We start from the raw sequence: 27,896 nt of genomic DNA, 5'->3' as shown, positions 1-27,896 counted from the left end.
TCGCTTTGCCATGCTTTGTCCTAAACCACCCCGGCAACTAACTCCCCGCTTCAAGTCTACCCCTTTCTGTAGCCATCGACAAGATGGTCAAGCCATCCATTCATCTTCTTCCGCAGGCTGAGCCTGCTTCTTGACAGATCTCTCCCCTTGACAGACCTCCTTTCACTGAATACCTAGTCAAGCTGCCTAGAGAACGACGCATCCACGTCCATGGCCTCTGCCGCGGCGTCACGGCGGCCAGTTGCTGAACTCGCTGATGCATGTCTACTGCCAAAGAGAGATCCACTGCCCCCGCGCTCCTGCATCTCGGGCAGCTTGATCTCGTTGTTCGTCGCCTCGAGTTCAATCGGCTGGTCGATGGATCCTGCGTCTACTGTCTCCTGTAAGGTTTGGCCGGTGGATGAGCGGCTGAATAGTGCAGGCGCTGTGTTTTGGCTGGCTGCTGAATGCGTTGACTCGCGAGAAAGCGTCGCCGATAGTTGGTCTTGGCTCTGGTTGCTAAGCCCTTCCAGATCTGAATATCCTCCTGACTGTACTGCTGAACTTGTCGTGTTCGCTGCGTGGTGGACCATGCCGCCGCTGATCATACCGAAAGCATCCATGTCGTCAAAGTCCCCCGCTCTAGAGTTCGTTTCGCTGTTGCCCAATGATGCCCGGTTGGTGTCCATGGAGTCGACGCTGTTTGCGCGGTACTTGCGTTTGGACGGCGAGACAGGCGAGATGTTCGGGTTGATCAACGGCACGTCCTCATCGTTGTCTTCGTCTGCTTCGTGGCTCAGTTCCTGACGGAAAATCTTGTTTTCCGCCAGCACAAACCGCTGAAGTTCGTCCGAAAGGGAAACTCGTGGCGTGTTTAGCGCATCTTCTGTTGCATAGACCAGCAGTGGGTTTTTGGACTCCTTCAGCATCTTTTCCTTCACGACACTAAACTCAACCTTCTGTGAACTTGTCAGCGCTTGATACTGACATCGAGGCAATATACTGCTTACCTCCGCTTGCACTGGTTGTTCATCACCCGCCACGTATGCGAGCCGCCACCACTGATCCAGAGGCTGTGTAGTCTCTTCAAGGTCGATCAACTGAGGCTCAGTTCTGCGACAAATGTACATAATGTCTCGCCCAGTAGCCACACCCCGAAGAAGATACTTCTTGCCGTGAAACGAAATGGGCTCTCCGCCGTCCTCCGGCTCAGGGTCTGTGAGGAGTGTATTCAGATACCGTCGATATTGTTTGAGGTAATCGCGGTCGGCATTCAGTTCTGTGATCATGTCAGCAAGTAAGTGAACGAATGATGTTTCAGTGTGCACATACTGTTCATGTTGGCATCTAGCTCCCTGAGCTTGTGTTTACAGCGTATGAGCACCTGCTCGCATTGGGCCAACATGTCCTTCTCCTTCTCTGTTGCAAGCGGTGGCAGCGTGTCAAGCTGAAGCAATTTGCTGACCTCCTCGTTTGGTGGTGCGAAATCCTCAAACTCCACCAGACCGGTGAGGTACTTGACGAAGCTTTCGTATTGTTCAACAGCCTGCACCAGGAGTTCGCGCCTGTCGTGCTGTTTGTGCGTCGCCGGGTCGTCCCAGTTCTTGTACTCGTGCTCCACCGCCGTAGCATCGTAAAGCCTTGCGAGTGCCCAGGCTAGCTGCTCCTGAATCGCCCGTGCATCCTCCTTCCTTGCCTCTAAGTATCGCTCGGGGTACCAGACTTCGGGTATGTCAATGGTATCAGGGCAGTCCCCATCTAGCAAAACCGTCATGATCTCGCCCATTTCTCTGAAGACGGTCATCTTTGTGTCGTCTTTAATCTCTTGCCATGTCATGGACTCATCCCAAGCCAAGCAATCCCACACATCATAGAAGCTCTCGACTTGCGACCACTGATCTGCACTAAGCTCAAAGTCAAGAAACGAGAATCTGTCGACGCTCTCGACAACCTCATAAGTATTGACGAGCATGCTTAGTGCATCATGCATGAGAGGCTTTAGGACATCCGGGTCGTTGCTTTCGTTGAGAACGTCGAAGAATTGCCTCTCGCGCCCGGCATGGGTTCCATCGAGAAGGTCAGCCATGACTTCGACCGACCCGTAACTGCGATCCGTCGCGTCGAGAAAAGCCATTAGACGGTGAATTTCCTCGTTGAAGTCTGGCTTGGCGTCGTCGGGCACCGGTTGGCCCTGATTCATTGCTGCCGCCAGGTGAGCGGGGTAGATGGCCTGGCCTTTCCACCACTCCTTGTTGTGACCGTAGTTCTCCGCCGGGCGCCCAGTCTGCAACAGGACATTTCGAGAGAGCGGGATCTCGTGAAAGATGGATAAGATCGCACCCAAACGGTGACCCGCGTTCCGCGCGTTTGGTTGTTGCACTAAGAACGCAGGAGCGTCTGATGCTCTTTGCCTCTTTGATGGTACAGGATCTAGCGCTGATCGGGTGCGCGTAGCTGGACCTGCAGGAACCATGGCCCAGTTGCTCGGATCATAGTCGTTGCGGTTCGCTGGGCCGAAGTGTGCTGTAGATGTCGGGGTGATGCCGTCCATGATTCCGTTTTCTTGCGGTGCGACACCCGACTCTCTCGCCGACTCGGCGAGGGCTCGTTGTAGGTCTTCGTCCTCCTGAGCGGAGCTATTTGGTCCTGCAACTCGTCAGCCCAACGCGTCCTCGCGACGAACGAGGTCCAGTACCGGTTGGATCCCCGACAGTCCAATCAATCATCCTACCAAGCGGCGACTTGTTGTTCGTTCTCGAAGGAGGTCGCGAGGGAGCTCCGCTGCCGGGCCAGTAGCTCGATTCGGGGGGCGGCGTGACGCCCTGGATGACAGCATTATCGGGTGCGTCGACATTGAAAGCTACCACATCGTCAGTGCCTCGTCCAACTGATCAGCGACATGGTTGTACTAACCAATACCAGCTTTATTGGTCTCGCCCTCGCGACTCGCGCCATATGCAGATTTCATCCCACGTATTTTTCCTGACAAACTATGCATCACCTCTTTAGCGCCCGAAACGGACAAACAAAAGTATGAGGGCGGTCTACGTACGGCCTCCAAGTCGTCAAAGATCTCCATCATGACCTGATTCTGGTTGTTGCTGCTATTCTGTGCGAAGCGTCAGGAAATGGCAGACTCTTCGGACGAAGCCAAGGTTTGAGACGCACCCGCAGCGCATTTAACACGACCTTGCCATATTGCGCTTCGCTAATATCGGCGATGGCGCAGAGGTTGGAGACATCCTCGTCGGAAGGTTCTGGCGCCATTGCTCCGGCGAACTTATTTTCACGCCTCCGTCTGTATTCCCGGTCGTAATGGTGCCCTCAAGTGGGCTTCCTATGGGGTGGCAAGGTGTGTCGTACTACGCATCGTCGAGACAAGAACAGGCGGCAGTTGGCTGGGGCTCCACGCCAAGTGACGGTCAGCACCGTCAAGGTATTCGAGCGATCGGGAGGTGCGAATGCAAGAGGAGTCGGCTCGAGAGAAACCAGGTGCAAAAAATAGACGTGGGCCAGCCGGAGCAAGAGACGAACGGAGGGTCGTCGGAGGGAAAGGCAGATGGAGACGAAGGTGAAGCTCTGAGTGCTGAATGCTGTGGCTTGGTTGATGCTGTTGAGGCGAGAGCTGCATGGCTAACATGCACTAGCGCCGGGACACCTTGACAGCCTGGCCGTGTGCTGTACCACGCCTCCAACGATTACGTAGGGGCCCGCCGATGATTCTGGCACAGCCATCATTGATCAGCGTAGCGCCTGGGTTGCCGAACATTCATTTCTGTCACATCGCATGGGTATGTGCATGTCAGGCCCCTACACACAGGGCTGAAGCATATCTCATTGTGCCATTTCTGCCTCGACGCTGCATTCATCTTGCACGATCACTCTGCCAAGATGGTCTACTGCTTGAGTAGTACGCTGGAAGGAATATATTGGCTGCTCTAACAAGCACCCGTTTGCGGTACTCTATTCACGACGATGCCTGGGCCACCAACATCCCCGGCCGCTCACCAGAATCCAATAATGAGATCCTGTCGGTGATGCCCCTGTCCTGACACAAGCCACCGGCCTCAAAAAACTACCTCTCAACGCCATGGACCGTCGCTATGCATAAGTCCTTCGCTGGAAGTCCAAAAAAAAAAAGCAAATCCAAACGTCAAGTGAGCAACGCCTCGCTCACTACATCTAACACCTCGGGCGCGGTCTAAATGACACGGCTTAGCTTCAGGCCTTAGTGTTATCCTTCTTCCCGGCAGCCGTGTTGCTACTATCGTCGGCGTCGTCATCTTCTTCGTCCTCGTTGTATTCGTCCATCTCAAAGTCACTGTCGCTGCCACCCAGGTCAAAGTCGCCCTCGTCATCTGTCTCATTCCAGAATGCATCGTCGTCCACGGGCTTTTGCGGCACAGGCTCCAGGTCGGCGGTTGTAGGGAACTTGACGCCCTCAGGTATGTCTTTCCTGGACGTCTCTACCGTCTCGGAAGCCCTCTTGTTGTATTCTTCGCGATTGTCGCGGTACAGGACTCCAGCATCAACGTTCGCGGGCGAGTTGATCTCCGGGTCATCGAGGAGCAGCAGGACAGATCGCAAGACGGACTCGACACCTTGCAGAGGTGACCAACGCTCGCAAGCTTGTTCGCCTGACTGTTCATCCTCCCCTGGCTTGTGGAGGATGGAAATACACAGCTTGCCGTCGAAGTAGACGTTCGGGTGGACGATGTTCTTGGTCTGAAACTGGAAGGTCGGGGGCTGGTAGGGGTATTCGGAGGTGAAGGTCATGGCGGCCTGGAAACAGGGGTCAGTTCATTGTATCGTGGCCAAGAGAAACGGCGGAACCTGCTCACCTTGAGGTATGCGCCATTGAAGACACTGTCCGGGTTCACGACCATGAGACCGATCTTCCACTTCAGAACGTTCTGCTCATCGACCTGTTGGAACCACCGTCAATATTGAAGAACCGACCAAGTTGCTTCGTGAAACTCACGTCGATATACACCCATTTCTCCTTCTGCAGCGTCTGCAGCTCACTCATGAGACGCTTCTGCGCCATTTTGTGCAAGCCGTAGGTAGAAGAAGGTCCCCGAAAAGTAGAAGCGCCGGATCCGGGATTGGATGACGACCGGGGCTCGAGGCAGGGAGAAGGGTGTGACTGTCTGCACTTTGCAATCGCTTTTCCGAACGCTTCCAAGATGTTCGCCTAAGGGCTGACGGGGGGACGGATGGCTTCGTTGATCACCAGTCAGACGAAGATATCCAGCGGATGGTTCGTCGCAGAATCGCTTGTTGTCTGTGTCGTGGTGTAGGTTCGTGAGTCGCAGGCGGGGTGAAAGTTGCCGAGAGGGGTTGTCAGGGGTTGAAGAGAGAGGAAAGAGACGAGCGTGGAGAAGGTATGAAAGGAGTCAAGTTTTGATCGATTCAAGGCGGTCTGGAAATCTTGGAGATGCCGGTAGGCACTAGATGCGACTTCGTGCGGAAGAGTCAGGAGGCATCAGCTCGTGGTTGGGTCTGTCTCGGATTCGCCTCAAAGGAAAGTGACGGATGGGGAGGGCCTCTGGGTCGGGACCCTTCTGGTGGGCAGCCAAGGAGACGAGGGGAACCAACCAGGGGGCGCCTGCCTTGCGGCCCCACCGGCTCTCGTCCACCCCAGGCGCGTGCCAGGCTGGGCTCGCTCTGATGACTTGTCTCGCACGGGGACTCGGCGGGCAGGTACCGGGGTACCTTGTCCCAGCGCTTCGCTTCCGCTGTGAGATGCCAGGCGCACCAGCTCCGCCTTGTATCCAGTACTGGCCGGCCTTGGGACCCGGTCCGGTCCTCTGAGAGTCGGCCTGTCGGAGAGGCCGCCCTTCGCAAAAAACGGAGGTCATCAAGGTAGTACGTACCGACGTCGCGCCATTCGGCCGTGTAATTCAAGTACTACCGTTGCTTACTGCGATGCAAACTCTGCCCACATACGGTTGACATGACAGGTTGCATGCAGTAGCCAGTAATGCAACTGCACCCATTCAAGATCATGACATGTTCATTTTGCTTCCTATCTAGGCCAACACAGGCTCTTTCCAGACTTTCCAGCAATGCTAAGGTGGACAGGCTCAAGCTCCGAGATCGTAGTAAATGCAGTTGCCCGTCCTGAAGTTGTAGAGGAACGCATGACGGCTGCCGCTCTTCTTCTCCCATGCCCACTGCCAGTTGCTCAGCATGTCGTGGATCTCCCTGACGTACTTCTTCTCGGCTGTGGTGACCGTGTGCTCTACCTTCCGCCAACTTTCGCCATCGGACAGGCTGGTCGCCCGTATCAAATCCATGACTTGGTCAGCTGTCTCAACGGCGAGGATCGGGCCGTCTAGGAAGGATTGCACCAAACTGGACGCGCTGACCTGAGCCTGCTCAACTACAGTTCGGCGGTTGAACTTCTTACTCTTCGTCTGTGCCACCAAGACTCGCACGTCCTGCTCGACATGGTTCTCAGCAGCTGCTGCCGCTTCGGCCTGTTGATTGCCTCGGAGCTTGACGACAGCCTTCGAATCCCGTTCACGTATCTCAGCACGTAGCCACGATAGCAGTTGCGCCATGGCAATGTCGACATCGGGCACATCCTTCTTTCCTAGACTCTTGACCTTGAGCATAGCATCCTGCTTGATGATGACAACCCAGGAGTAGCTGTCGTCGCGGTACTTAGAGAGCAGGTCTTCGGGCGATCGTGAGTCCTTTGCAAGTTCGGCACTGACGTTGTGCGCCCAGAGAATCTGTAGAATCTCCACACCCGTAGTTCGGAGAACGGCGGCATCGAAGCTGGCGATGAGCACGTCGCACTTTGGACTTGTATAAGCAGGTCGACCTGTGGGTGTGGGGACTTGGCTGATGCTTACTCGTCTTGCTGTGAAGATGCTCTGGCTCTCCTCTTCGGTCTTCTTCAAGAAGGCTTTGCCTCCTGTCTTGGGCACTCTGGCCAGTTTCTCCCAGGCCAAGTTGAAACCGACAGCATGCCGCTCCTCATATTGTCCACCGACCTTGGGCCGATGCTCCTTGATGAGGCTGTCATACCTACCTCCGGCAGCAAAGACGTCCTTCATCTTCTTGTCGTAGAGACAAGAAAAGAGAATACCGCCGGTATAGAAGCTCTCCTTTAGACTGTTCAAAGGGTTGACATAGATCTTACTCACCACGCCGAGTCGCTTCGCGTACTCGGAAACCTCCTTCAAGTGGGCCAAAGTAGATGAGGCCTGTTGATAGGTATCAGAGCCTTCGAAAAGCGTCTTGAGCTTGGAAAACGCCTTGCTGGGTGTGTCTACAGCCTATCAGCTCGAGCCTCTCATCATGTCGATCCTGAGTCCGACTATCCGACTACCTACCTCGGAAGTCAAACCGTTGCAACTCGTCGACGCTGGTTGACGAGACGCCCACCAAAGGAGACCGGAGTTCCGTTCTAATCTTCTGCCAGGTGAATCCATGGATATTCAACTTGCTGAGGACATCGGCCGCAGCACGACGAGAACTGGGCTCTACTCTGCAGTACTCAAAAATGAGCTGCAGGAGCTCAGAGTGTCCGATGTGGAAACACATCTGTGTCGATGATAACGAGGGGAAAGTAGACACAATCTCATCCAGTACTTTCAGAACCTCGGCCTCCTTTAGCGCTAGGTCTAATGTGTCGGTCGTCACAATGTCAAAGTCGACCTCTCCAAGCATCTGGGGTTGTCCTGTATCTTGTCGGTCGCGGAAAATATTGCCAAAGGTAAACGTTCGCTGTATCGCCGGTGATCCTGACTGTTTTGCCAACGCTCGGGCATGGCCCATGGTCAAGTCGTATGGCAGCTGCAAGACAGTGCCGCTAGAGTCGAGAAGCCTTACGACATTGTCCGCATAATGTGATGATCGAGGATACAGGCAGCTCCTCGGCATCTCGAGAGCACCGTGTCGTCTGAAGATAGATATAAGTGCCTTCTTGACGATGTTTTGGTTGAGGAGATCGGCTTGGCTCGGCAGGCTCGTGTGCATGTCCCATGCGTAGTCTTTGGCTTGTTCAACTGGCCGTGAGAACAAGGTTGAGAGCATCTTCTTGTAGTACGGAGAACTCGGGTCCGCCAATCCAGCCAAAGTGCGCCTGATGGTCTCGCTCTCCATCTGTACAGGTAGCTTACCGCTTTGGAGAAGCTCGAAGCTCGATGGCCGGTCCTTTGGATTATGCGTCAGTAGAGACAGTATAATCTCGGTTTGAGTGCGCTCAGCGGGCTTGAAGTCAGAGGGAAGTATGGATGGCGAGCGTCGGAGTTGGCCGAGCACTTCAGCTCTCTGCATGCCGAGCATCGGGGGATAGCACATCTCGAAGAAAATGACACCCAATGAGTACATCTGCCACACTTTAGCACAGTTTCTTCGTCACTCAGCGCTGTGGTACTTACATCGACTTTAGAGCTGTATGTCCCGTTGGCGGCGGAACGCACCTCGGGGGCTGCATACGAAGCAGTGCCGATACTTCTGGTGACATCGTCTGCTTCCATGCCATTTGCAATGCCCCTATCAACGGCAAATTGACCACTCGTTGCGAGTCCAAAGTCTCCGATCTTTACATTGTCAACCCCGTCGGAGCTTCTGGCAATGAAGATATTCTCAGGCTTAAGGTCGCGATGCACAATGCTAAGACCGTGGATGTGCGCCAATCCTTCCAATATCTGACGGAACAGTCGCCACAGCTCAGAATTGTTTTGATAAAGTTTCCTGGCAATCAAGTCGCGAAGCGTCTACAGGTATATCAGATTAGCAAACTCAGCCCAGGCTCGAGGGGAAACTCGGTGCCAGTCCCACTACTCACCCGTTTCTCACAATACTCCATGGAGATGTACAGCACCGTCCGATAAGCGCGCTGAACACGAGCCCTCTTACCATCACCCAGCTCTCTGCCAATTATCGGCGAGGCTGGAGCAAGTTCGTCTTCCATGTCCGAAGAGGTTTCATCGTCATCATCGTTTTCGTCGTCATCTTCATCATCATCGTCATCCTCAAGGCCGTCTGAATCCTCGTACCCAAATTCAACCTGTGGGTATCCGCTCGACGACATGAAATCAAGACCCCCTGTGCTTGTGGCGAACATAATTTCAGGCTGCTGAGACAGCGTCTCCATGGAGGCATCTGTGCCCATATCCGTTGATGTGTCGCCTTCCGACTCTGACACGTCAGGGATCTCCTCGACCCAAGTATTGTAGTATCGCACGACAGCAGGATGGCTCAATTGTGACAGCAGACGAACCTCTTTGAGAATCTCAGTCAGGCTCGACTGTGATCGCTGACTGATTTTCTTGATGGCGTAGATCTGGCCGTCAAGTTTCTTCCGGGCCTTCACAACTTCACCAAATCCCCCCTTACCCAGGCGGCCTTCCTCGACAAAGTCTTCCCTATACCTGGACGACGAGTTCATGGTTCTATTTGTGGACTCGCGCCTCAGTCTCGGCATGAGCATCTGTGAGGAATCATTCGAATGGTAACTGTTCGAAATCGATATTCTTTCTTGGACCAAAACTGGTGCATCCGTTGCCAGGAACTCGCTCGAGCTCAGTTCAAAGGGCCGCGGGCGTTTTTTGACGTCTTGCTTGAAGAATCTCGTCGTGAGTTCTTGAAGGGGGTTGGAAAGGGAAAGTGCCTCGAGCAGTGCCGCAGGTGCATGATACTTGTTTGGCACATCCAAACCGAAGATCATCTGCAGAAAGACAACACCAAAGTCCCAGACATCAGTCTTGGCAGTGTAGTTTGGCCGTGAGACGGCAGCGATCTCAGGCGGCAACCAATATGCGGATCGGGCCGAGGCAAGCCCAGGTAGAGCTCGCGCTTTGGCCGACATGCCGTGCAGCTCTCGCTGGTATCCGGCATCAGCCAATTTGGGGACAACTTCACCCGTAGGCTCACGGAAGAGAAGAATGTTGCCCGTGTGTATGTCTTGGTGCACCACAGATTTGTTGTGCAAGAAGTTGAGGGCATCCAAAAGGTCTCTGGTCCATGCGCGAACCTTGCCAACCTCAAGATGGCCGGCAAGGTCGAGAAGCTCCTCGAGAGACCCCTTTTCTGCCAAAGGGGTCAGGATTGTAAATGTCCAAAGGCTTGGCGCCTTTCCATCTCCATTTTCCTGTTCCCGATCCACCCTGAAATCAAGCACATCCAGCAAATTCTTGTGGCGGACAGCTTTCAGGGACTCAAGCAGTGACTCTAGGGATTGGATCTGCTTCTTGAAAACAGACGTGTCCTTGCCGGCTGTCCGCAGCCGCGTCTCCTTGAGAGCCAGCAACGGACGCTCTTGACCATTGGGTAACACGGGCCGCACATCGAAGACTGTCGAGATGGGCCCCTTGGCGTGCTCAGTCTTGTCCGAGACGGCCTGGAAGAAGATTTCATTGCCCGTCTTATCAGTGGCACGACAGGGTTGATCAAAGATAATCTGGCCGTCCTCAAGGTCATGGCCGATGCCCATGGGCGGGACTGACCCGAACCCGTTGGGCTTGCTCTTCCTCCTGGATTCTTTGGCCTTGTCTTTTTGACGCTTCAGTTCCTCCTGGAGCAGACCACCGAGGACCCTCTCTTCCTCTTTGCTCTCCTCCGCCCGTTTGCGCTCCTCAGCTTGCTGTTGCTTCTGCGCCTGTGCGGCGAGTGCTGCCTCATGGGCTGCACGCTCCTGCTCCAACGAAGGCAACTTATGCCCCTTGGCCTTGGCCTGAGAGGCATCCTCGAGTATCTCGCGAACTCCCTCCACTATACGGTCTATCATCTCCTGTTGTTCTTGAGCAAAGACCTTGGGTTTGGTTTCGAGATACTTCTGGATTTTGAACTGAGTGACATCGCGAATGTCATCAGCATCTTTGAGCGTCAGGACAGGCGGGGTTTTGGGATAAGTGGCGGTGAGCACCACGCCCAACGTAACGACAAATTCATCGTCCGAAGAAGCCCGGATCCGGATATCAAACGAAGGCTCAGATTTCTGTCCATAGTCAGCGATGACTCGTTGAGGTCAAGAGCGTCAAGCCGGTGCTGTCGTTTATCAAGTAGGTACCTTCCAAGCGCTCTGCGTATCTGTGTGCTTCACGAAGTCGTCACCGTAAATGGCCTCCAATACCATGAGCTCGTTCTCTTGCAACTCCTCATACTCGATTTTCGGGGTGCCGGCGGCTTCTGGGCTCGTGACCTTGAGGCCAGGGAAGCTCGAGTCATCTTTGGCGGGCTTGGGCAGATTGATGATGGGCTTGTTCCACGCCCCAGATGATTTCCACGCCATTATGAGACGATGAAGGGAGCGAAAGGGGTCTCACAGCATAAGCTGTGAGTCCTTACTGTGGGAAGCTCATTTTCGTAAGTGTACTGGTGACTGATAATAGGTAAAAAGTGGTGTTGAATGAGCAAAGCGTCACCCACATGTCGAGACTTCCACTGGCCTTGAGATCAGCACCCTGCACAAGGGACCCTTAGGCTGCAAAGCGCTACCAGCCCAGCTGATAATAGCGGGGTCGTTGCAGGGCAGCGGCCTTCCCTGTGTGACGTGGTTCTGCCCGGCGGCCCGCAATTCGACACGCAGGCCTGCCAATCAAAAGGACTACAGCCTCTAGACGCTGGAGGCCTTTCGCGACTCCTCCTCTAGCCGTTTGGGGTAACCAAGTAAACAATACACCAGGCCTCGATGAGACCGAACCCCAGATTCTCCCCATTACAAACACCCCACGACCCCGACGACATTTGCGACAACCCATCTTGAAAAGCGCGTCAGATACTTGCTTTCGATTGTACACCGCATGGTCATTCGGCCTGTTGATACCACCGCCTTACGATGCTCGGCTGGGTGCTCAGGAAAGGCCTGGAGGGCGCGTCTGGAGACACCAGAGCTGTCGCGACGGGTGCGATGAACTTCCAAGTCGCAACGAATCTGCATTCGTGAGCTAAAAATCCTTCTTCGCAGATGACACGACTTTTGCCGAACAGCCAGACACGCCAGCACCAGTCTTCGCTGCTCGAGCCCTGAAGAGCGCCATCTTCGGAACACCAGCGCGCGTCGAGGACAACGCGCCCAACTTTGCACAACTAGCCAAGCAGACGACCGAATCGAGAATGGACGACGAAGATTCAAGGACCCCTTTGAAGCCGCAAGGAATCCTATTGACACCTGGCACCGGCACGTCTCGTCGCAAGCGCGTGTCATTTGACCACAACACTGTAGACCGTGTTGACCCGACACGTGGAAAGAGCCGATCGCGCGACAACAACCATGGGAAATTCCCTAGCTCATTCACCCCGCAAGACGAGGGCTCGGCATCAAAGCGCACCCGGTTAACGGAGACGATGGAGAAGTCACGCCGCTCGAACTCCGCCTCCGGTTCCTCGCCAGCTAGGAGGAATGCCAACGGCCACAGCTCAGAGGAGGAGTGGGAGGAGGCTGACGACGACGATAACTGCATGCACGACATCACAGTCGACCTCAATGAGCCCTTTTCGAGGTCAGGCAAGTACTGGAAGTCGGAATTCGAACAGTACCACCACGACGCGCGGGCCGAGATGGAGAAACTGCTGAAGTATAAGCAACTCGCAAAATCCTACGCCAAGATGAAGGACGCAGAGGCCGTTGATCTCAACGAGAAGCTCAAAGAAGAGCAGGAGAAGATTGTGAAGATGGAGGAAAAGATCACGGAAATGGCCGCGCAAATGGCCACGCGACGACTCGACGGCGATGAAGGCGAGATCCCTCAGCTGATGAAGGACCTGGCACGACAGACGGCCCTTGCTGTTCAGTACAGGGATCAGCTGAAGCAGGTTGAATCCTTGATGACTGATAAGCCGGAAGACGACGACGCGGACACACACAGCAGACGCCGCAGGCAAGCAGCGTCACCACGAACACAGAAGACGCTCTTGGAAACGCAGCGCGAGTTGAGGAGGGCCCGGACGCAGGTCAAAGAGAACGGCGACCTTCGCGCGCAGGTCAAGCAACTCAAGGCTGAGCTCCGTGCGGCCGAGCAACACGCCTCTGCCTCAACGAAAAACGATGCACGGGTAGCGACCAGCTCATCTCATGAAGCTGATGCTGAACTGACACAGGCGCGGGAGGAAATCCGCCGCAAGGATGAAGAGATGCGTCGCTTAAAAGAGGAGTACGAATCCTTCCGAATCGAGACCACAGCGCGCCAGGAGGAGACGAAACGGGTTCTACAGACTGCAACGGACAAGATCTCTGATCTGAAGAGGGAGATTAGGATGCTGAAGCACGGGGCATCGCTCACAACTGCCGAGGTGAAGCCCGCCACGCGTGTGGCGAGTGATCCCGTCCGTCCGTCACAAACGAAACCTGCCCTCACACAAGTCGACAAAGAAGATGTTGTAGTTGAGGCAAGGAAAGGAAGCTTTGATTTGGTACAGTCCCTGAGCAAAAAGCTGAACGAAAGGCCATTGCATGGCCTAGGAGGCCGACTCAAGGAACAAGACGATGGAGTGTCCAAGGCAACAGGAGAAGAGCCGTCGAAGCCTACTTTCAACATTCTGGAAGACAGAGTCGAACTCGAAAGGCCACGCTGGAAACCATTTATCCCTCGATCCCCTCGTAACAGAGAGCGCCTTGGCACCGACATTAACCAGCAGATTCAGATCTCGAGCGCCATTCCCTCGGGCGCAACGCCTGCTCCACGACATCGATTCTTGGATAGAGACCACGGCGATATCGATCTACTGCAAAACCGGTTCGCCCGTCTCGGCGTGCCAGATGCCGAGGCCAGCACGATGCTAGGAGCCAACATGTCAAGGAGCGCTATTCCGCCTGAAAGGCGGGCAGCCGCCATCGCTCGAATCGAGCAGCGGAAAGCTGAAAAACGGCGGGCAGTAAACAACATTCTCAACAAGGAGAATGTCAAGCCTTGAATGACTGGGTTATTGGGTTGGATTTTGTTTTGGGGACTACCTGCTACATACATCATTGAGTGTACTGGATATGGGATATGGATACTGTATGTTTAAGGACAGCATGGCGTTCAGGACCCGAGTCGGGCAGGCTTTACTACTCGTCAGATGGATGATCAAGATTAATGAGAGACACCACGGACATCAATCGGGGCCACAGCGTGAATCACCGTGTTCAGGAGTGGAGATCCGGCTAGAGCATGCCTTCGTCCCGATTCGAAGATGGTATATTGCTCATGCACTCAGGGTGCCCTTGGTGCTAGGAATCTCGCCCTCCCTGCCGGCGACCTTGGTAGTGGCCTGGCGCACCGCAATCGCTAGCGCCTTGAACGCGCTCTCGGCCCTGTGGTGGTCGTTCTCGCCGCGCAGGCAGTCGACGTGTAGGGTGACGCGGGCACCCTGAGCGAAGCTCTGCAGGCAGTGGGGGATCATCTCGCAGCTAAGGTCGCCAATCTTCTCACGCTTGAGGCCGAGGTCGATGACGCTGTAGGGGCGGTTGGAGAGGTCGATGACGGCACGGGAGAGGGCCTCGTCCAGAGGGGCGTAGGCATAGCCGAAGCGCGCCAGACCGGCCATGCTGTTGAGGGCCTGGGCAAAAGCGTAACCGAGGGTGATGCAAACGTCTTCCGCAGTGTGGTGGTCGTCAACTATTGATCGCTATGGTCAGTCTACTGTTTGGTCCGTTCGTTGTGCATCTGAAGAGTTCAAATGGCGGATGGAGGGGCAATGGAGGGGCACACGTACTGTGAAGGTCGCCCTTGCAATTCAGCGCCAGACTCCAGCCAGCATGCTTGGCCAGGGCGTGCAGCATGTGGTCGAGGAAGCCGATGCCCGTGTTGACGCTGATAATCTGCGACTTGCTCGCCTGAGAGGCATGGCCTTCCTCCTTAGCAGATGTCAACCGCGAGTCGGTGTCGGGTGGGAAGTCCCCGCCATCGAGGTTCAGGGCAATCTGAATCTTGGTCTCGTTGGTGTCACGAGCCATGGCCGCCCAGCGCGGGCTCACTGATTTGGAAGACATAGCGTCGGTGGTTCAGACAAAGGAGTGATGTCTGTGCAATGTTTTTTCTACACGATATATTCCAAGATCTCCTAGTAATCCTTATCCAAAGGGCCCTGCCCAGTCTATCGACAAAATACTGGCGCAGAGGCGAATGTCGACCAATCCGATGTCGGTTATAGTGATTCACCGCCTACACCTAAACCGGGAGCTGTGGGGAGCTCTCCACGGCAGAAAAAAAGGCTCCTGCCCTTTTTATGGCGCGTCGTGTTCTTCTTCCTTCTTTTGCCATCCGCACCTTCCAAGGACACAGTTTCACCAAAACTTGAGCCTTGGCCCTTGGACTGTCCGCACCAGCTTGTTGCCATCCGCCCAGCTGGCTGTGCTCTATCTCTTCACAACTACAATCAAGTCATCACGGACTCTGTTTCACTTTCTGAAAGGTCTTCAATTGTATTTGATTGACCTCGCTTGCCAGTATGTCGTCGGACATGTTGGATGGCTACTGGCGGGCCCCGCCCATCGCCAGGTAAGCATCCCTCTCTGCGCGTCCCGTTCCATGACCGTCGCTAACAGGCACAGAACCGTCGCAACGGCAGCATTCGTGACTTCGATATCCGTATACCTGGGGGCTCTCCCTGCGCATTGGCTTACGTTCATGCCCGAAAAACTTTTCACTTTTCCTCCCCAAGCTTGGAGGATCTGGTCGAACTTCCTCGTCACTGGTCCCCAGCTGAGCCTGCTGTTTGACACGTACTTTCTGTACAACTACACAAGCGCCCTTGAGGTCGGCAACCCTCGTTTCTCCAAGAAGGAGGATGTCATATGGTACCTCCTGTTTGTTGGCGGCGTCATCACGGTAAGCCTTTGCCTGCTCATCTTGCCCCATTGTGTTCTTCCCTGTGACCTGTGTTCTTCATTTATCCAACATGACAAAATCACCTCGTCTATCTGCCCGCGTGGTGTATCCCCACAGCTACAGCGGTTCCTGAAAACGAGGAAGATCACCCCCACGGCACAGCCGGTCCGCTACCTCATTAGGGCTTGGTCTGCGGTGTGGGCATGGTGGGAAGCATATTCGATGTCTCGGGCAGCGATTCAATGTTGCTCGGGTTGTTATACGCTCCCTACATCTTTTCGCCTGCGGGCACCTTCTTTCCTGTCCCATGATCGATCGATATACAAGATCTGAAACCCAGTAAAAGCTTCCGAGTTGAGCTAATCCTCTCCTCGCAGACCATAGCCTCCTGGCTTTTTGGCGGTGGCTTCTTCCTCTCGGCCCTGATCCTCGCCATGTGCCGCACCGTGACCCAAGACCAGCGCGGCCAGAAGGCCAGCATTCTACTTTCATCACTATTCCCGCCCAACTCATGCCTTTTGCCATGATGCTCATGTCTCTGCTGTTTCCCGGTGGCGCCATGACATTCCTCATGCAGCTCATTGGCTTCTTCGCCGCCCACCTGTTCGACTTCCTGACGAGGATCTACCCGACCTTTACCGGCGGGCGGAACCTGCTGCCCACACCTGGGTTCCTGTCCCGCTTCGTCGAGACGCCTCGCATCCTGGAGCGCAACTTTGGCACTGCTATTCGTCCGCGAGCCGCTGAGCCATCGACCGGGCGCACAACTGGCGCCGCCACCGGAGGCGGCCCCCTTCCCGAAGCATGGAGGACCAGGGGTCCTGGCAGGCGTCTCGGGGATTAGAGCATCAGCAGGCGTTGGGTGAAGCACAGCATATCACATACACAACGATAGAGAGAGCAAGATGAATTAATGAATACCATTTCAAAAAATGTAGTCCACGTATTTATCGTGAATCTGTCCGTTGAAGAGTACGCCACGCTGGCTGTATACACAATAGTCCTACCCCCAAACTCCAATAAAAAAAGCCTACCCTGCAAAAAAAGGTCCCTATTGAAGCGGTTTATGTAGAAACTCCCCTAATTCCCCGACCACCCGAACAGTGTGCTTTTGCCGCTGTTGATCGGCTGGTCATTCTCATACACCCTGGGGTCGATATTCCTCTTCGGTGCCGAATCAGCGAGAACGACGGGTCCGCCAAGAGGTTTGTCCGTGAAACGCGCCTCGTGGAGGGCAATGGGCTCAGATATTTGCATATCATCGGCCGGATGGCGGTCGCCGTCGACCGGAGTGGCGCCCTCGACGTTAATAGTCGGGGGTGCGTACCTCTTGGGCATGCGGATGCGAGGTAGAGAGGGGAGTACAAGAGAAGGCGCCCTCGTGGAGCGAGTCTTGGACGCCGCGACGTGCGCTTGAGAAGGAGGGGGGCCCGGGGGCGGAGGGGGGATCCCGCCGGGGAGCTGTTGGGCTGTGCGGGTGGTGCTGGTACCGGTGATCGGGGGCTCTGCGGAAGAGCGTCCAGTGGAGGCAGGGTGGTGAGCCACGGCCAGATGGGGTTTGTGATCTGGAGCGTGGCATGCCGCCTGGGACTCCGTCTTCAGCGGCATTAAGATAGGCTTGGAGAGCGTAGGAGTCGGGCGTGTTCGCTCTGGACCGTTGTGGGGCAGGCGCAAGCGATGACAACTTTGCAGGCTGGCTCATGGTCATACGGGGGTTATACGCCGGGTGTGTGGGCATGGCACTGCCGGGACCATGCTGTGAAAGGCGGGGATCGAAGTTGTAGCTCGCTTTAGCGCGGCCGATTCGCGCTTCTTCTTCCATCCTATCGTAGTAGTCGGCATTGTTTATGTGTTTTTGCTTCTCCTGAAGCTCATACTCCGTAGAGATAGAAGGTGATTTCTTGTGGTCTCGGAGGAACGGGCTGTGGTTGATGGCCGTGAAGGAGCTTGCATTGCTCCTGTCCGGTGGGGGAGTTCGGTCAAGGTCGTCCTTCTCCGCGGCCTTTCTCTTCTTTCGGCGACGGCAGCAAGCGACTGTGAGTGCGATGGCTCCCAGAAGGCCGAGACCGCCTCCGACGCCGATACCAACCAAGGTACCCGTTGTCATGGTGGACGAATCAGCTCCTCCTTCGCCGGGTAGAGTGGTGTTGGTCACGGTAATGTTCAGCAGTGTGTTGGAGAAGATCTCTCCGCGCATAGTGAGCACATCTCCAAGCTCAGGCTTCTGCTCGCAGCCGGCTTTAAGTGCTTGAAGGACTGTCCCACGGGTCAGTCTGAATAAGTTACACCAGGGTGCTCGAGCGAACGGATACTTACAGTTGGATAGATAGACCTGCGTCCCACTGCTCTTGAGACATGAGACACAGGACCAATGCCATTTCTTTGAGAAGGCGCCTTCGTCCGCCGTGCAATAGTCGAAGTTCTGCTCGCCGGGGGTTGATAGGCCTGTTCTCAGGGCGTCTTCCAGTGGCTCGCACGCATAGTTGATGATGCATGGTGAATTGACGGCTGTTGAATCGTCAAAGAGGCATGTATTCAACGCATAGCGCATGTTGTCTGCGTGACTTGTTAGCATGGGCTAGGTGTGGGAGCATTAGGCTTTGCACTTACACAGCATCCATTGCAGGTCACTCTCTTCGCCGTCCGTTTCTTGACTCTTGCTCAAGCAGTCAATGCAGTTGCGATACCTGATTCCTGATGAGGAGGAACTGTACTCGGCATCCCTGCAAGCAATGTCGGATGCGGAGATGGAGGCTTCCGTCGAGCTTATCGTCTCATTCGCGCTTCCCAGGCATAACGCGGCACAGTCGGATTCGGGTGTGACGTATAATGATAGGACACTCGACGCGAGTGACAGCAGGCCCAGAGCCCGTGCAATGTGTCGAGGAGCCATGGCGAACCGTAGGAGAGGAGGGAGAGTGAGAGCGGCGGGAGATGGCGCGGAGCCGGAAGGGAGGCGAAGGGTCGGGGCGGTTGATGTCAAGTTCTGGAGATCATTACCAAGCCGGCACAAGAGGGCTTCATCGGCGTAGAGCAAGGCGAGAAGGTCTGTCCGCAAGAGGTATATGGCCACGAGGCTGACCAGGTGGAAGAAGCTTCATCTCGAGCGGACCCATGGTCGCTTGTGGGAGGAGATGGAGATATATGCCAGAACGTGGACGAGCTGCAGACTTCCGGAGCGAACATTCAGATTGCAAGGATGGCTACTGCAAGTGTGCTGCAAGCAAAGGTGGGCGTGTAAATTTGGTGTGGTTCGTGGAGCTAGGCAGGCTGCCAACCCGCCTGGCCAGCCGGATGGCCAAAGTGCAGCCGACTCAAAAACATCGAGAATCTAGCGGGAGACGAGTAGGGAAAGCACATGTGTTGCTGAGAATAGAATCGCCAGGGTCCGACCGAACGCCCAAGATGAGTGGCATGGTAGCTATCCAATGACGGCTCTGTGCGCCCTGACTTCCTTCTCGACGCGATCGGGTCAAACCAATGAGGGGCCGTTGGTGGGATTCCGGGCGCCAAAGTCAACGAGATCGACAAGGATGAGGGGAAACGAACTGTTGCCATTGGGCAAAGACGGCGAGAAAGGGCGGGGAGGTTGAAACGCAACAGCACAGGATGAATGGTTCTTGCAGGCGCTGGCCGCTCGGCGCGGCCACCCCTCCACCCTCTACGCCTTTTGGCGCGCCAAGACGTCGTTCGAATGGAGGGGGGTTTTTGGCCTACATGGTGGCTGGCATTATCCGGCCTGACCTTCCCGTCCGCTGGCCTCTTTCGGTCTGTAATCTGACTGACTGCATATGCCAGTCTGCCCAGCCTTTTGAAGCGACGTGAGCGGGGAAATCAGGCCATTCTGTTCCTAGCCTTCCCCCTTCCTTTCCCTCCTGACAATGTCTTCTCGCCACACCCAGCTTCGCACGTGTCCAAAAGTTGTCCTCGCACCTTGCTCCATCATGGATGCATCCAACGGACTCTTCCCAAATGACCCTGTCCTGAGCCAATGAGATGCTTCGCACGAGTAAAGAACGACGTGTAGTCAGCCAGTCAGCCAGTGCCTTCAACTGATACCTGACCTCGAAAACACCGGCAGGCCACCGGTTGGGGCCTCCTGGTGCCAGCGAGGCCTGCTTGTCGACCGTTGAACCCTCATGGGGTTCCACCTTGAACGATCTGGCAGCTCCACATTAGAAGCTTGAGAGTCTCGTTACCGCGCTGGCGGTTGTCTCTCCACTGACGGCGAGCCTGGAGCCGACAGCGCGGCAAAGGACAGCCACGAATAGTAGCGAGTGTGACAGTGGCTGCATTTCCCGCTATCTCCTCTCCTCTTCTCCATTCCACTTTAATCCATTTGCCATCTTTCTCTCCCCTCCACCTCACCATCCAACCCACTCTCGCAAGTGCCGACTGCGAGTCACCCACTCCGCTTCTCTCTCTCTCTACGAATCCAGGCGCGTGATTTTACCTCGGGAATCGACGACTCACAGATCATCATATTCGTCATCTGCTGTTGCAAAATCAGGCCACCCTGCCGCGCGCTCCAGCTCCGGACCCCAGAACCACTGCACCGTCAAATTTGTTTTTGGCAACATGTCTTCGGTAGTTGCTTTTGACTCGGGACATATTTTTAGGTTGCAGCTGCCGGATGGGTATCTCTGAGGATATATCTAGCCATGGTTCCTTGACTCGGCCTTCTATGACTTTGACACGCCCATACCACACTCCGCCTTTTCGCTCTCCAACAGACTCAAGGCCGATGGCCAGATATTTCACCACTTGGCTATGCCATATGGCCACCGTGATCATATGCTTCGGGCCCCAGCATCACTCTTTCACAAAGATAAACAACCGTGCGACATGATTCGGATGGCAACAGATCGATTCAGGCCTGTGCGACCCCGTCGACCAAGCGATCTCCAATTCGAGGTCGTCTTCTAAGATTCTGTCTAGGTCCAATCCGGTCATCGATCGACCTCAACATTGCCAGCCTCGCATGTCCTACGGCCTAGATCCAATCATCATCTAAAAGTTGACCCTGTGGGCTCTTTCGAGCCCTTTCGGTCATGTCGTATCACTCTGCTCAGCACTTGTTCACTGCTGCGTGATACCCGTGTCCCCGCAACAGAGGATGCTAGCGCACCATACTACCAGTCAACCTGACAGGACTTCTTTTGGGAAGGGGTGATGCCAATTCTCGTGTCTTTGCTTGGCCCCTCCAAGATCCCGTGAGTTACTTTCCCTGACATGGATGAATCGCGTGGTCTGTCCATCTAGACAGAGATCTGTCTTGCCCTATTCTTGGAGTTCAGACTTCGGAACATGAAGCGAGAAGGGATTTCGTTCTGGCCGTCTCCTTCAAAAGAGCTCTCGTTGGATGACCCGTGCTTTGCCCATAGTTTGGCAGTTGAGGGCACTGATGCAGCCGCAACATAGCATACAAACGAGCCATGTTGCCGTTGTGCGAGCATGTGAATTGTGGCCTGTCTCTTGTTGGACAGAAGCTTCCCGTTGCTGACGACGGCGTCGTGGAAGCTTGTATTCATAAGGTTAGCCCAGTGGGAAGCAGCTATGCTTGCGTAACACCGCTTGCCTCCCGCTCTAGGATTCAGCATTGCGATTTGAGTGTTCTCCGTGAGTATATAGACAATGTTCAGACCTCTGTAGACGGTCATCGCTCCGACACTTGCCCATCACTTCCTTGCCGTTGCTCTCTTGCTGTGTACTGAGGATCACGATGCTCGCTGCCGTTTGGTGTCTGTTCAGCTTCGTCTGTCGTGGCTTCGCCCATATACTGCCACCTGGCTACCAGACACAAGCCAAGCCCGGGCTCAGCATCATTCTCCTGAATCGCCGAGTATGCTCCGCCGCGGAGAACCGCTGTAACTTGGAGCAACTCATGACGTCCACGGATGGCACTCGTCCGTTGTTCTGCGAATTCAGCATCGAAGGACCGCCGGAGAGACAGGCGTTAGAGAACACAAAGGGCGCCGAGGTTGATGTTCCGACGACGCCATGTCACGAGGCGGACAATGCAGAGATTGTTCGCCTCTGGGGCGACCAAGACGCTACCACGACGATCATCGCCTGGGATGCCAAAGGCAAACCATCGTGGCGTGCCCTGGCCCAGGACGGGACCACGTGGCTGGACATCGCCAGGTTCATGCCGGGATCCGCGATGGGCAGCGACGACAACGACCAAATCTTCCAGAACCCACCTGAGCTGGTGCGGTCTGTGCCTCGCAGCAGCGAGGATAGCTTAGAGTACGCGTCCGAATGGTCGCTCGGGGATGTGTATCGCTGTATGTGAAAAGCAATGAACAGCCACTGAGAACGCAGACGTGGCCACTCACACGATGCAGATGTCATGCAGTCTGAGGAAAAGCCTGGCATGGCCCTCATCTTCACCATTGAGCATCCCGACTTTGACTCTGTCCTGTGTGTCGTGTCACATAGCGGCAAGAAGGGGCAGGACCCGGGCAAGATGAGCTTTTTCGACAAGCCGTGCGAGGGGAGCAACTGGGGCGTCTCGTGGGGCTACAATGCTGAGGCGGAGGAGGATGTGGCTACCATGACCTTGACCAAGTGAGTAATCAGGGTTCAGATGATGCTCGTGTCGTCACATGACTGACGTTGATGCAGTGAGAAACGGGATAGGCGCGCCTTCTTCGGGTTCAGGTACATCAATGACAATACCAGGCTTGGTGACAAGGGGCCGGAGAAGACAGAGAAGTACTGAGAGATTGCGTATCTTTGGGCAACGAAGAAACTAGGGGTTGGTCGACCCATCTGATACTCACAGTCGACACTGGACAGTGGACAGGCACAACCCTCAAATTGTTCTTGTCTTATGTCATTGCGCCTGTTGGGTTGGCTGCCATTTCCTACTACATCATGAACATAACCATGTGGGAGTTCAGTCTGCTTGGGGATCTCTGCGGATCTTTCTGCAGATATGCTGGTCCAACGTAGGTAGCAAGGCCTGCGAGCGCCTGGCAGGTTTCAGGTGTCTTCCCATGCTGTGGGCTCCCCTCCTATCATGGCAATCAACTTGCATGGTGACCCGACCAAGCCAATGATAAGGGATGGTTTGACGAGGCGCTCCTCTGGCCAGCCGCCCTATCGCCTGCTGCGCGAATGGGCAGCGCTTAGCCTCCAACGAAAATCGACGATGCCAACAGAGGAGACACAGCCAGGTTACCAGCTGCAGACAATTGTAAAAGCGGTGAGCAGCTGATACGGCGCGTTCTTGCGTGTCATGGTCAGTCTGCAAACCCTCCAGGGCAGGTCATCTGCGGCAACACGTTTAAACCATAATGAAGGGCTTCGTCCGCAACAAGCGCAGAGTGTTCGATTTGGATCCAGGTATTCGGAACAGCAAGCGTGTGAAGATCTGATATGCTAGAATCCCGGAGATCTTGAGATCCGATGGAGGAAGATTGGGGTCTCGGAGACTTGCGTGCCATGCTCCCTCCGGAGCAGGAAGGAATTAACCTGCCTCTCGTGGCACACCTCTCTTGGCACATGGTGATATGGCCTGCGGGGAGGGGAGCTGCCAAATCAGGCGTCTTCTGACCCTCGCAACCAGCCCTGCGCCCATGAGCTTATGCTGTGCGCGCTAGCGTGGCGCTAAAACGGGGGCTCCAGCAGCCTCCTGGGTGCGGGAGATGTGATCTCGTTGTCGGCTCACACGACGCGAAGGGCGCTTACTGCCCTCCTTCCGTTGGCTCTGCCAGCCTGTGTCCTAGTCCCTCACTCTGAGCCCTTTCATCGGGTCCCAGCTCCCTGTCACCATTACCCCCCAACCCCAGATCACTCGCCGCCCCTCTGTGCTCACCCACCTTTGCCCCATATATCCTAACCTGAAGCCTTTTTGACAACGTCGTCGTCGACTGTTTCCGTTGTCTCCCTTCGTCTGCGATCTCGTTCTCCTTAATCTCGAAGGTTTGGGTGATAGTTCCTTTGTTCATGGATCGACTGGCCCGGATATCATTTGTTTCAGACGTGGCGCATCCCCACGCCAGCGATGAGGATTGGGTGTCTTCAGTTCGCGCCGCAGGTCGGCGACATCGACAATAACCTGAACCGGGCCGACGCCGTCTTGAGCAGAGCGAACCCCGAGGAACTCGATCTTTTGGTGCTGCCTGAGCTGGCATTTACGGGTACGTCTATGGAAAGGACGGGGACCATTCGAACGAAGCAATGCCATGTCCAGAAGACAGCGACGTCTTCCGAGAGTTCGACTGCGACAGACAGGCGCATTGCTCAGTCAGGCGACCAAAACCCCAAGACATGGCTGACCTTTGAGCGACAGGGTACAATTTCAAGTCTTTAGATCAGATTGCCCCGTATCTAGAGCCATCTGGATCCGGCATCACCTCGCTATGGGCTCGGACCACCGCGCTCAAGTACAATTGCAATGTCGTCGTTGGCTACCCGGAGAAGGTGGACGTGACGTCGAAGTGGCCCACTGGCCCTGAATATTACAACTCGGCCATTGTTGTCAACGGGGATGGCAAGACGGTCGCGAACTATCGCAAGTCTTTCCTTTACTATACCGACGAGACGTGGGCCCTTGAAGGAGACACGGGGTTCTATGAGGGATACATCCCAGGCTTGGGTTATACCTCCATCGGGATCTGTGAGTTATATACTGTCGCAGGCCTTCGGAAGCTACAGCTAACACAGATTCGCTAGGCATGGACCTCAAGTAAGCTATTCACGAAGCAATTGTTTCCAAATTCATCACTGACTTGCGGCAGCCCCTATAGGTTTGAGGCACCATGGGACGCTTTCGAATTCGGATACCATATACTGGAGTACCAGTCCAACTTTGTCATCGTTTCCATGGCATGGTTAACACGAGAAGAGGGAAGGGCCTTCAGTCGCATGCCCAACGAACCAGACATGGAAACCCTTACCTACTGGGTCACGAGGCTTGAGCCTCTCATCCGCGCCGAAAACGACGACGAGATCATCGTGGTCTTTTGCAACAGAACAGGCACTGAGGACGACGTCATCTACGCTGGCACAAGTGCTGTGGTCGGGATCCAGGGCGGTGAGGTCAAGGTTTATGGCCTTCTGGGCCGCGGCCAAAAAGAACTGCTCATCGTCGACACAGAGAACGCCCCTTTTGCCAAACTTGTGTATCGCCCCGAGAACGGGGACTCGTCGTCTGCTCAGGTCGAACTCCAGAGAACAGGGCTATCGCCATCAACTGAATCATCCAAGCTCTCGTCTACCAGTACATGGTCACAGTCTGCACCCTCAGAACAGAACCTTCAAGAGAATCCTTCTTCGCCGACTGGGTCAAAGACATCTTCCACTGGATCCGCTGAGCTGAGGAATCGTGAAAACACGACGACAAGAACAAAACGAAGGCCTGCACCCTTGACCCACGTGCCTCGGCAGTCTTTGGCGTACACTAGGGAGTCACAACCTACATCAGAAAAGTCTCCAGGATTCAACAACAGTGAAATTCCAACGCCGAGTGCCCCAAGCCCAACGCCCATGGCCATTCGACCAAAGCTCATCATACCTCAATCCCCGACGCTCAGCTGGACTCCTATTAGCCCCGAACCGCAGAGCACCCAGTCAACATACTCAATTCACTCCGTGCGTTCCAATCAGTCCGTCAGATCGAACGAGAGACCCCCAGCTGAAAGCACGCCTTATCCTGACAGTGGTCTCCCATTAAGCGGTTATCCCAGAGCCTTCCCGGATGAGAGATATGGTGGCGATGAAATCAGAGCTAACGTGGACGACTTTTTTGTCCCTCTTTCACCATTCCGTGAGGCTGACACGCCTTCGTCACCGCGCTTCTTTTGGAGACCTCCAGACGAGGTATTGCAGGCTACGATGGAATATCATGGCTTGACCTCCACCGGAGCCGCTCAGATTACGAGGGCAATCTCGACGCAGGTGTATGATCGTACATCACAAACACCACCTTCGATTGCGCACCGTTCCAACACAGTGCGGCCCTCTGGGACGACAGCTCGTGGCTCGGGCTTCGACGCGTCCCAACGCGGCGAGGCCTGGCGCACACATCAGACATCGGGTAGCTACGCAGGCCAGAGCACTGACGAGGCTTTCAAGCCCTCGGGTGTACCGCAATATCAAGGAGACCTAGCAGCAACCGCATCCGTCTCGCCAGCAAAGACCAAGACAAGCGATCAGGCAAATGTTGGTGACACGTCAACATTGTCTTATCAGCCTACAGAGGCAAGAGCAGTTGCGCAGCAGATAGATCCTGTTTTGCAGCTCGCTCAGGATATGAGCGACAGGTGTGTCACTGCGATTGAGGACCCTCGCGCCGCAATGTTTGACAGACCCTCTTCCCCCAAGTCTCGCAACTGCAGTCGAAGCCGTCCTACCGAGGCCGCAGCGTCCTTTTTGACCCAGGACTTCCCGATCATGATCGGTAATGAGCTGTCCAGGCCGCTCTCCAGCTATGCATTTGTTGGGCAAGATTTGCCGCGGCCAATGTCTCGCTTGGCGCACCATGCGAGATCATCCTCAGTCACGGAAGCGGAGAAACAGTCAACCAGAGCCCGTCAGCCCCGATCTACGACACCTATCCGAGTAGTCGATGACAGGACCTCCTCGACTTCTCGCTCACTACATAGAGGGCGGCAGCCAGGGTACAATAATACTTCCCCTCGACACGTGTCAGTGGAAAGGCCTCAGTCTCGGAATCACTTCCGGAGTCAGACGCTGCAGTCCAGTCGCAGACGAGAGTCTATTTCAGCTGGGGCGCCGAGATCTGGGTCCACAGGTGCAGCAAACTACGAGAGGGTTGAGTCTGTCGTTTGTCCCAATTGTCCGGTACACGGACGGGCGTCGAGGAACAGTAATGCAGGTGAACGGGACTCAAGCTCACAGCCGTTGGCGCGGGCTTCTCCCAGACGACCGACGCCTGTCGCCATCCCCAACAACAATATTCGCCCAAATGAAGACGAGCTCAGCATGGGTACTCAGTTCTTGTCACGGAACACAGTTCACCAAGTCAACCTCCTCGACGACAGCATCTATTCAACAGGTTCATTCGACAGCTCGTCTACTGCGGTTGAGACGCTCTCTCTGAAGACTGTTTCGAGTTCGAGCCGATCTCCTTCAACGCCAACCGAATTGAGAACACCCAAGGCTATGGTTTTTATCCATTCCCTCGAGGATACTGATGGCGCCGAGGATGAGCTGACGATGAATTTGGACAAGAAAGCCTCCGTCATGCGTTGCGTGGACCGGGAACTCGTCCAATTGTAACGCATAGTCACGTTTGATGGTGACCCAGTAGAAGGCTTTTAGATGGATTGCCCCTATGCACTCCCAGCTTTTCTCTCATCTTTTTTCTTTTTGTTTCGAAGCGAGGAGTTCGGCAACGGGCAGTTCCATGCGTTCCTGAGGGTACTTCACAGAGGCGGATGCATGATGGTGGGTCGATGCTCCGGTGCCTGGTGGGCCAAAAGGCCGGCATGACTGGCATCACTTTTTGGACTTGATTCTTTTTGTTTGCCTTGGTTATGTGCTGGCTAATGCACTGTTTTGCTTCATCAAGCACATTCACGACGTTTTATCAGGCTCTCGGGATAAAGTGGCTAGGCCAAAAGATGGGGCGAGCAAGGGCTAGGGATGAGGTCGCTCGGCTAGGACTATGAGTCTCCTTGATTGTATGATATCTATTCACGCGTATTTAGGTCTGTAGAAGCACACGATGACACGATTCCAAGAAGCAGACCAGGGAGACAGACCGGCCCGGGCGGGCGTGATGGAGAGCACGGTCGCTGATGAAGCGCCCGCCTAATGTGCCACCAAAAGGTTGACTACATGGTCTACCTGGCACCCAAGGAGAGGACCGCCTGCCGAATGATACATGCCTCCCACCTGGACTCACCGCTGCCGAGAAATTGATTGACAAGCGCCCGCGAATACCATCTTGCGCTCATGCAGATAGTTATGGTGGGCATTGACACAAGACACATTTCTCATATCAGCAGCTCCGATCACATCGAAGCACAGGGGACGAGCCGAACGAATGAAGCTTCAAGGGTCTGTGAATGGTCGACTATCATGCCCCGTGGTTCACATTAGTCTGAGGGTGAGCGAGTTGAGCGGCCAATCAGCAGCACAGCATAGTCCGTTCGTTGTCGAATTGGCCCGTGG

General features: G+C 55.0%; 9 protein-coding genes across 9 annotated transcripts; 4 read left to right on the top strand and 5 right to left on the bottom strand.

Annotated features, from left to right (window-relative positions):
- Nucleotides 1-173: 173 nt before the first annotated feature.
- On the bottom strand, nucleotides 174-3,246 carry VDBG_00204 (conserved hypothetical protein; the record flags this gene model as incomplete). The annotated part of the gene is made up of 6 exons (XM_003008477.1): nucleotides 174-938; nucleotides 990-1,258; nucleotides 1,312-2,625; nucleotides 2,711-2,839; nucleotides 2,971-3,088; nucleotides 3,148-3,246. 6 exons carry the CDS (start codon nucleotides 3,244-3,246, stop codon nucleotides 174-176), a joined length of 2,694 nt encoding a protein of 897 aa, XP_003008523.1.
- A 642-nt stretch (nucleotides 3,247-3,888) lies between these two features.
- Nucleotides 3,889-5,499, bottom strand: VDBG_00203 (ubiquitin-conjugating enzyme; the record flags this gene model as incomplete). The annotated part of the gene is made up of 3 exons (XM_003008476.1): nucleotides 3,889-4,761; nucleotides 4,821-4,904; nucleotides 4,961-5,499. 3 exons carry the CDS (start codon nucleotides 5,024-5,026, stop codon nucleotides 4,201-4,203), a joined length of 711 nt encoding a protein of 236 aa, XP_003008522.1.
- A 426-nt stretch (nucleotides 5,500-5,925) lies between these two features.
- Nucleotides 5,926-11,230, bottom strand: VDBG_00202 (serine/threonine-protein kinase gcn2; the record flags this gene model as incomplete). Its single annotated transcript, XM_003008475.1, has 6 exons — nucleotides 5,926-6,785; nucleotides 6,843-7,261; nucleotides 7,326-8,325; nucleotides 8,376-8,714; nucleotides 8,786-10,936; nucleotides 11,009-11,230. 6 exons carry the CDS (start codon nucleotides 11,228-11,230, stop codon nucleotides 6,066-6,068), a joined length of 4,851 nt encoding a protein of 1,616 aa, XP_003008521.1.
- Nucleotides 11,231-11,776: 546 nt separating this feature from the next.
- VDBG_00201 (conserved hypothetical protein) lies at nucleotides 11,777-13,851 on the top strand (the record flags this gene model as incomplete). Its single annotated transcript, XM_003008474.1, has 2 exons — nucleotides 11,777-11,843; nucleotides 11,906-13,851. The coding sequence occupies 2 exons, from the start codon at nucleotides 11,777-11,779 to the stop codon at nucleotides 13,849-13,851; spliced, it is 2,013 nt and encodes a 670-aa protein (XP_003008520.1).
- A 196-nt stretch (nucleotides 13,852-14,047) lies between these two features.
- Nucleotides 14,048-14,911, bottom strand: VDBG_00200 (imidazoleglycerol-phosphate dehydratase; the record flags this gene model as incomplete). The annotated part of the gene is made up of 2 exons (XM_003008473.1): nucleotides 14,048-14,537; nucleotides 14,635-14,911. 2 exons carry the CDS (start codon nucleotides 14,909-14,911, stop codon nucleotides 14,125-14,127), a joined length of 690 nt encoding a protein of 229 aa, XP_003008519.1.
- Nucleotides 14,912-15,369: 458 nt separating this feature from the next.
- Nucleotides 15,370-16,593, top strand: VDBG_00199 (conserved hypothetical protein; the record flags this gene model as incomplete). Its single annotated transcript, XM_003008472.1, has 4 exons — nucleotides 15,370-15,419; nucleotides 15,473-15,749; nucleotides 15,867-15,937; nucleotides 16,134-16,593. 4 exons carry the CDS (start codon nucleotides 15,370-15,372, stop codon nucleotides 16,591-16,593), a joined length of 858 nt encoding a protein of 285 aa, XP_003008518.1.
- A 236-nt stretch (nucleotides 16,594-16,829) lies between these two features.
- On the bottom strand, nucleotides 16,830-18,642 carry VDBG_00198 (conserved hypothetical protein; the record flags this gene model as incomplete). Its single annotated transcript, XM_003008471.1, has 4 exons — nucleotides 16,830-17,398; nucleotides 17,460-18,005; nucleotides 18,066-18,305; nucleotides 18,360-18,642. 4 exons carry the CDS (start codon nucleotides 18,640-18,642, stop codon nucleotides 16,830-16,832), a joined length of 1,638 nt encoding a protein of 545 aa, XP_003008517.1.
- Nucleotides 18,643-21,471: 2,829 nt separating this feature from the next.
- Nucleotides 21,472-22,473, top strand: VDBG_00197 (predicted protein; the record flags this gene model as incomplete). Its single annotated transcript, XM_003008470.1, has 3 exons — nucleotides 21,472-21,998; nucleotides 22,191-22,319; nucleotides 22,377-22,473. The coding sequence occupies 3 exons, from the start codon at nucleotides 21,472-21,474 to the stop codon at nucleotides 22,471-22,473; spliced, it is 753 nt and encodes a 250-aa protein (XP_003008516.1).
- Nucleotides 22,474-23,760: 1,287 nt separating this feature from the next.
- Nucleotides 23,761-26,999, top strand: VDBG_00196 (N-terminal amidase; the record flags this gene model as incomplete). The annotated part of the gene is made up of 3 exons (XM_003008469.1): nucleotides 23,761-23,971; nucleotides 24,432-24,444; nucleotides 24,506-26,999. 3 exons carry the CDS (start codon nucleotides 23,761-23,763, stop codon nucleotides 26,997-26,999), a joined length of 2,718 nt encoding a protein of 905 aa, XP_003008515.1.
- Nucleotides 27,000-27,896: the final 897 nt, after the last annotated feature.

The sequence above is a fragment of the Verticillium alfalfae genome, genomic scaffold, assembly GCF_000150825.1.
Source record: "Verticillium alfalfae VaMs.102 supercont1.1 genomic scaffold, whole genome shotgun sequence".
Lineage (NCBI taxonomy): Eukaryota > Fungi > Ascomycota > Sordariomycetes > Glomerellales > Plectosphaerellaceae > Verticillium > Verticillium alfalfae.
Note: the sequence above shows the minus strand (reverse complement) of the source record. Positions and strands in the feature narration are given on the sequence as shown.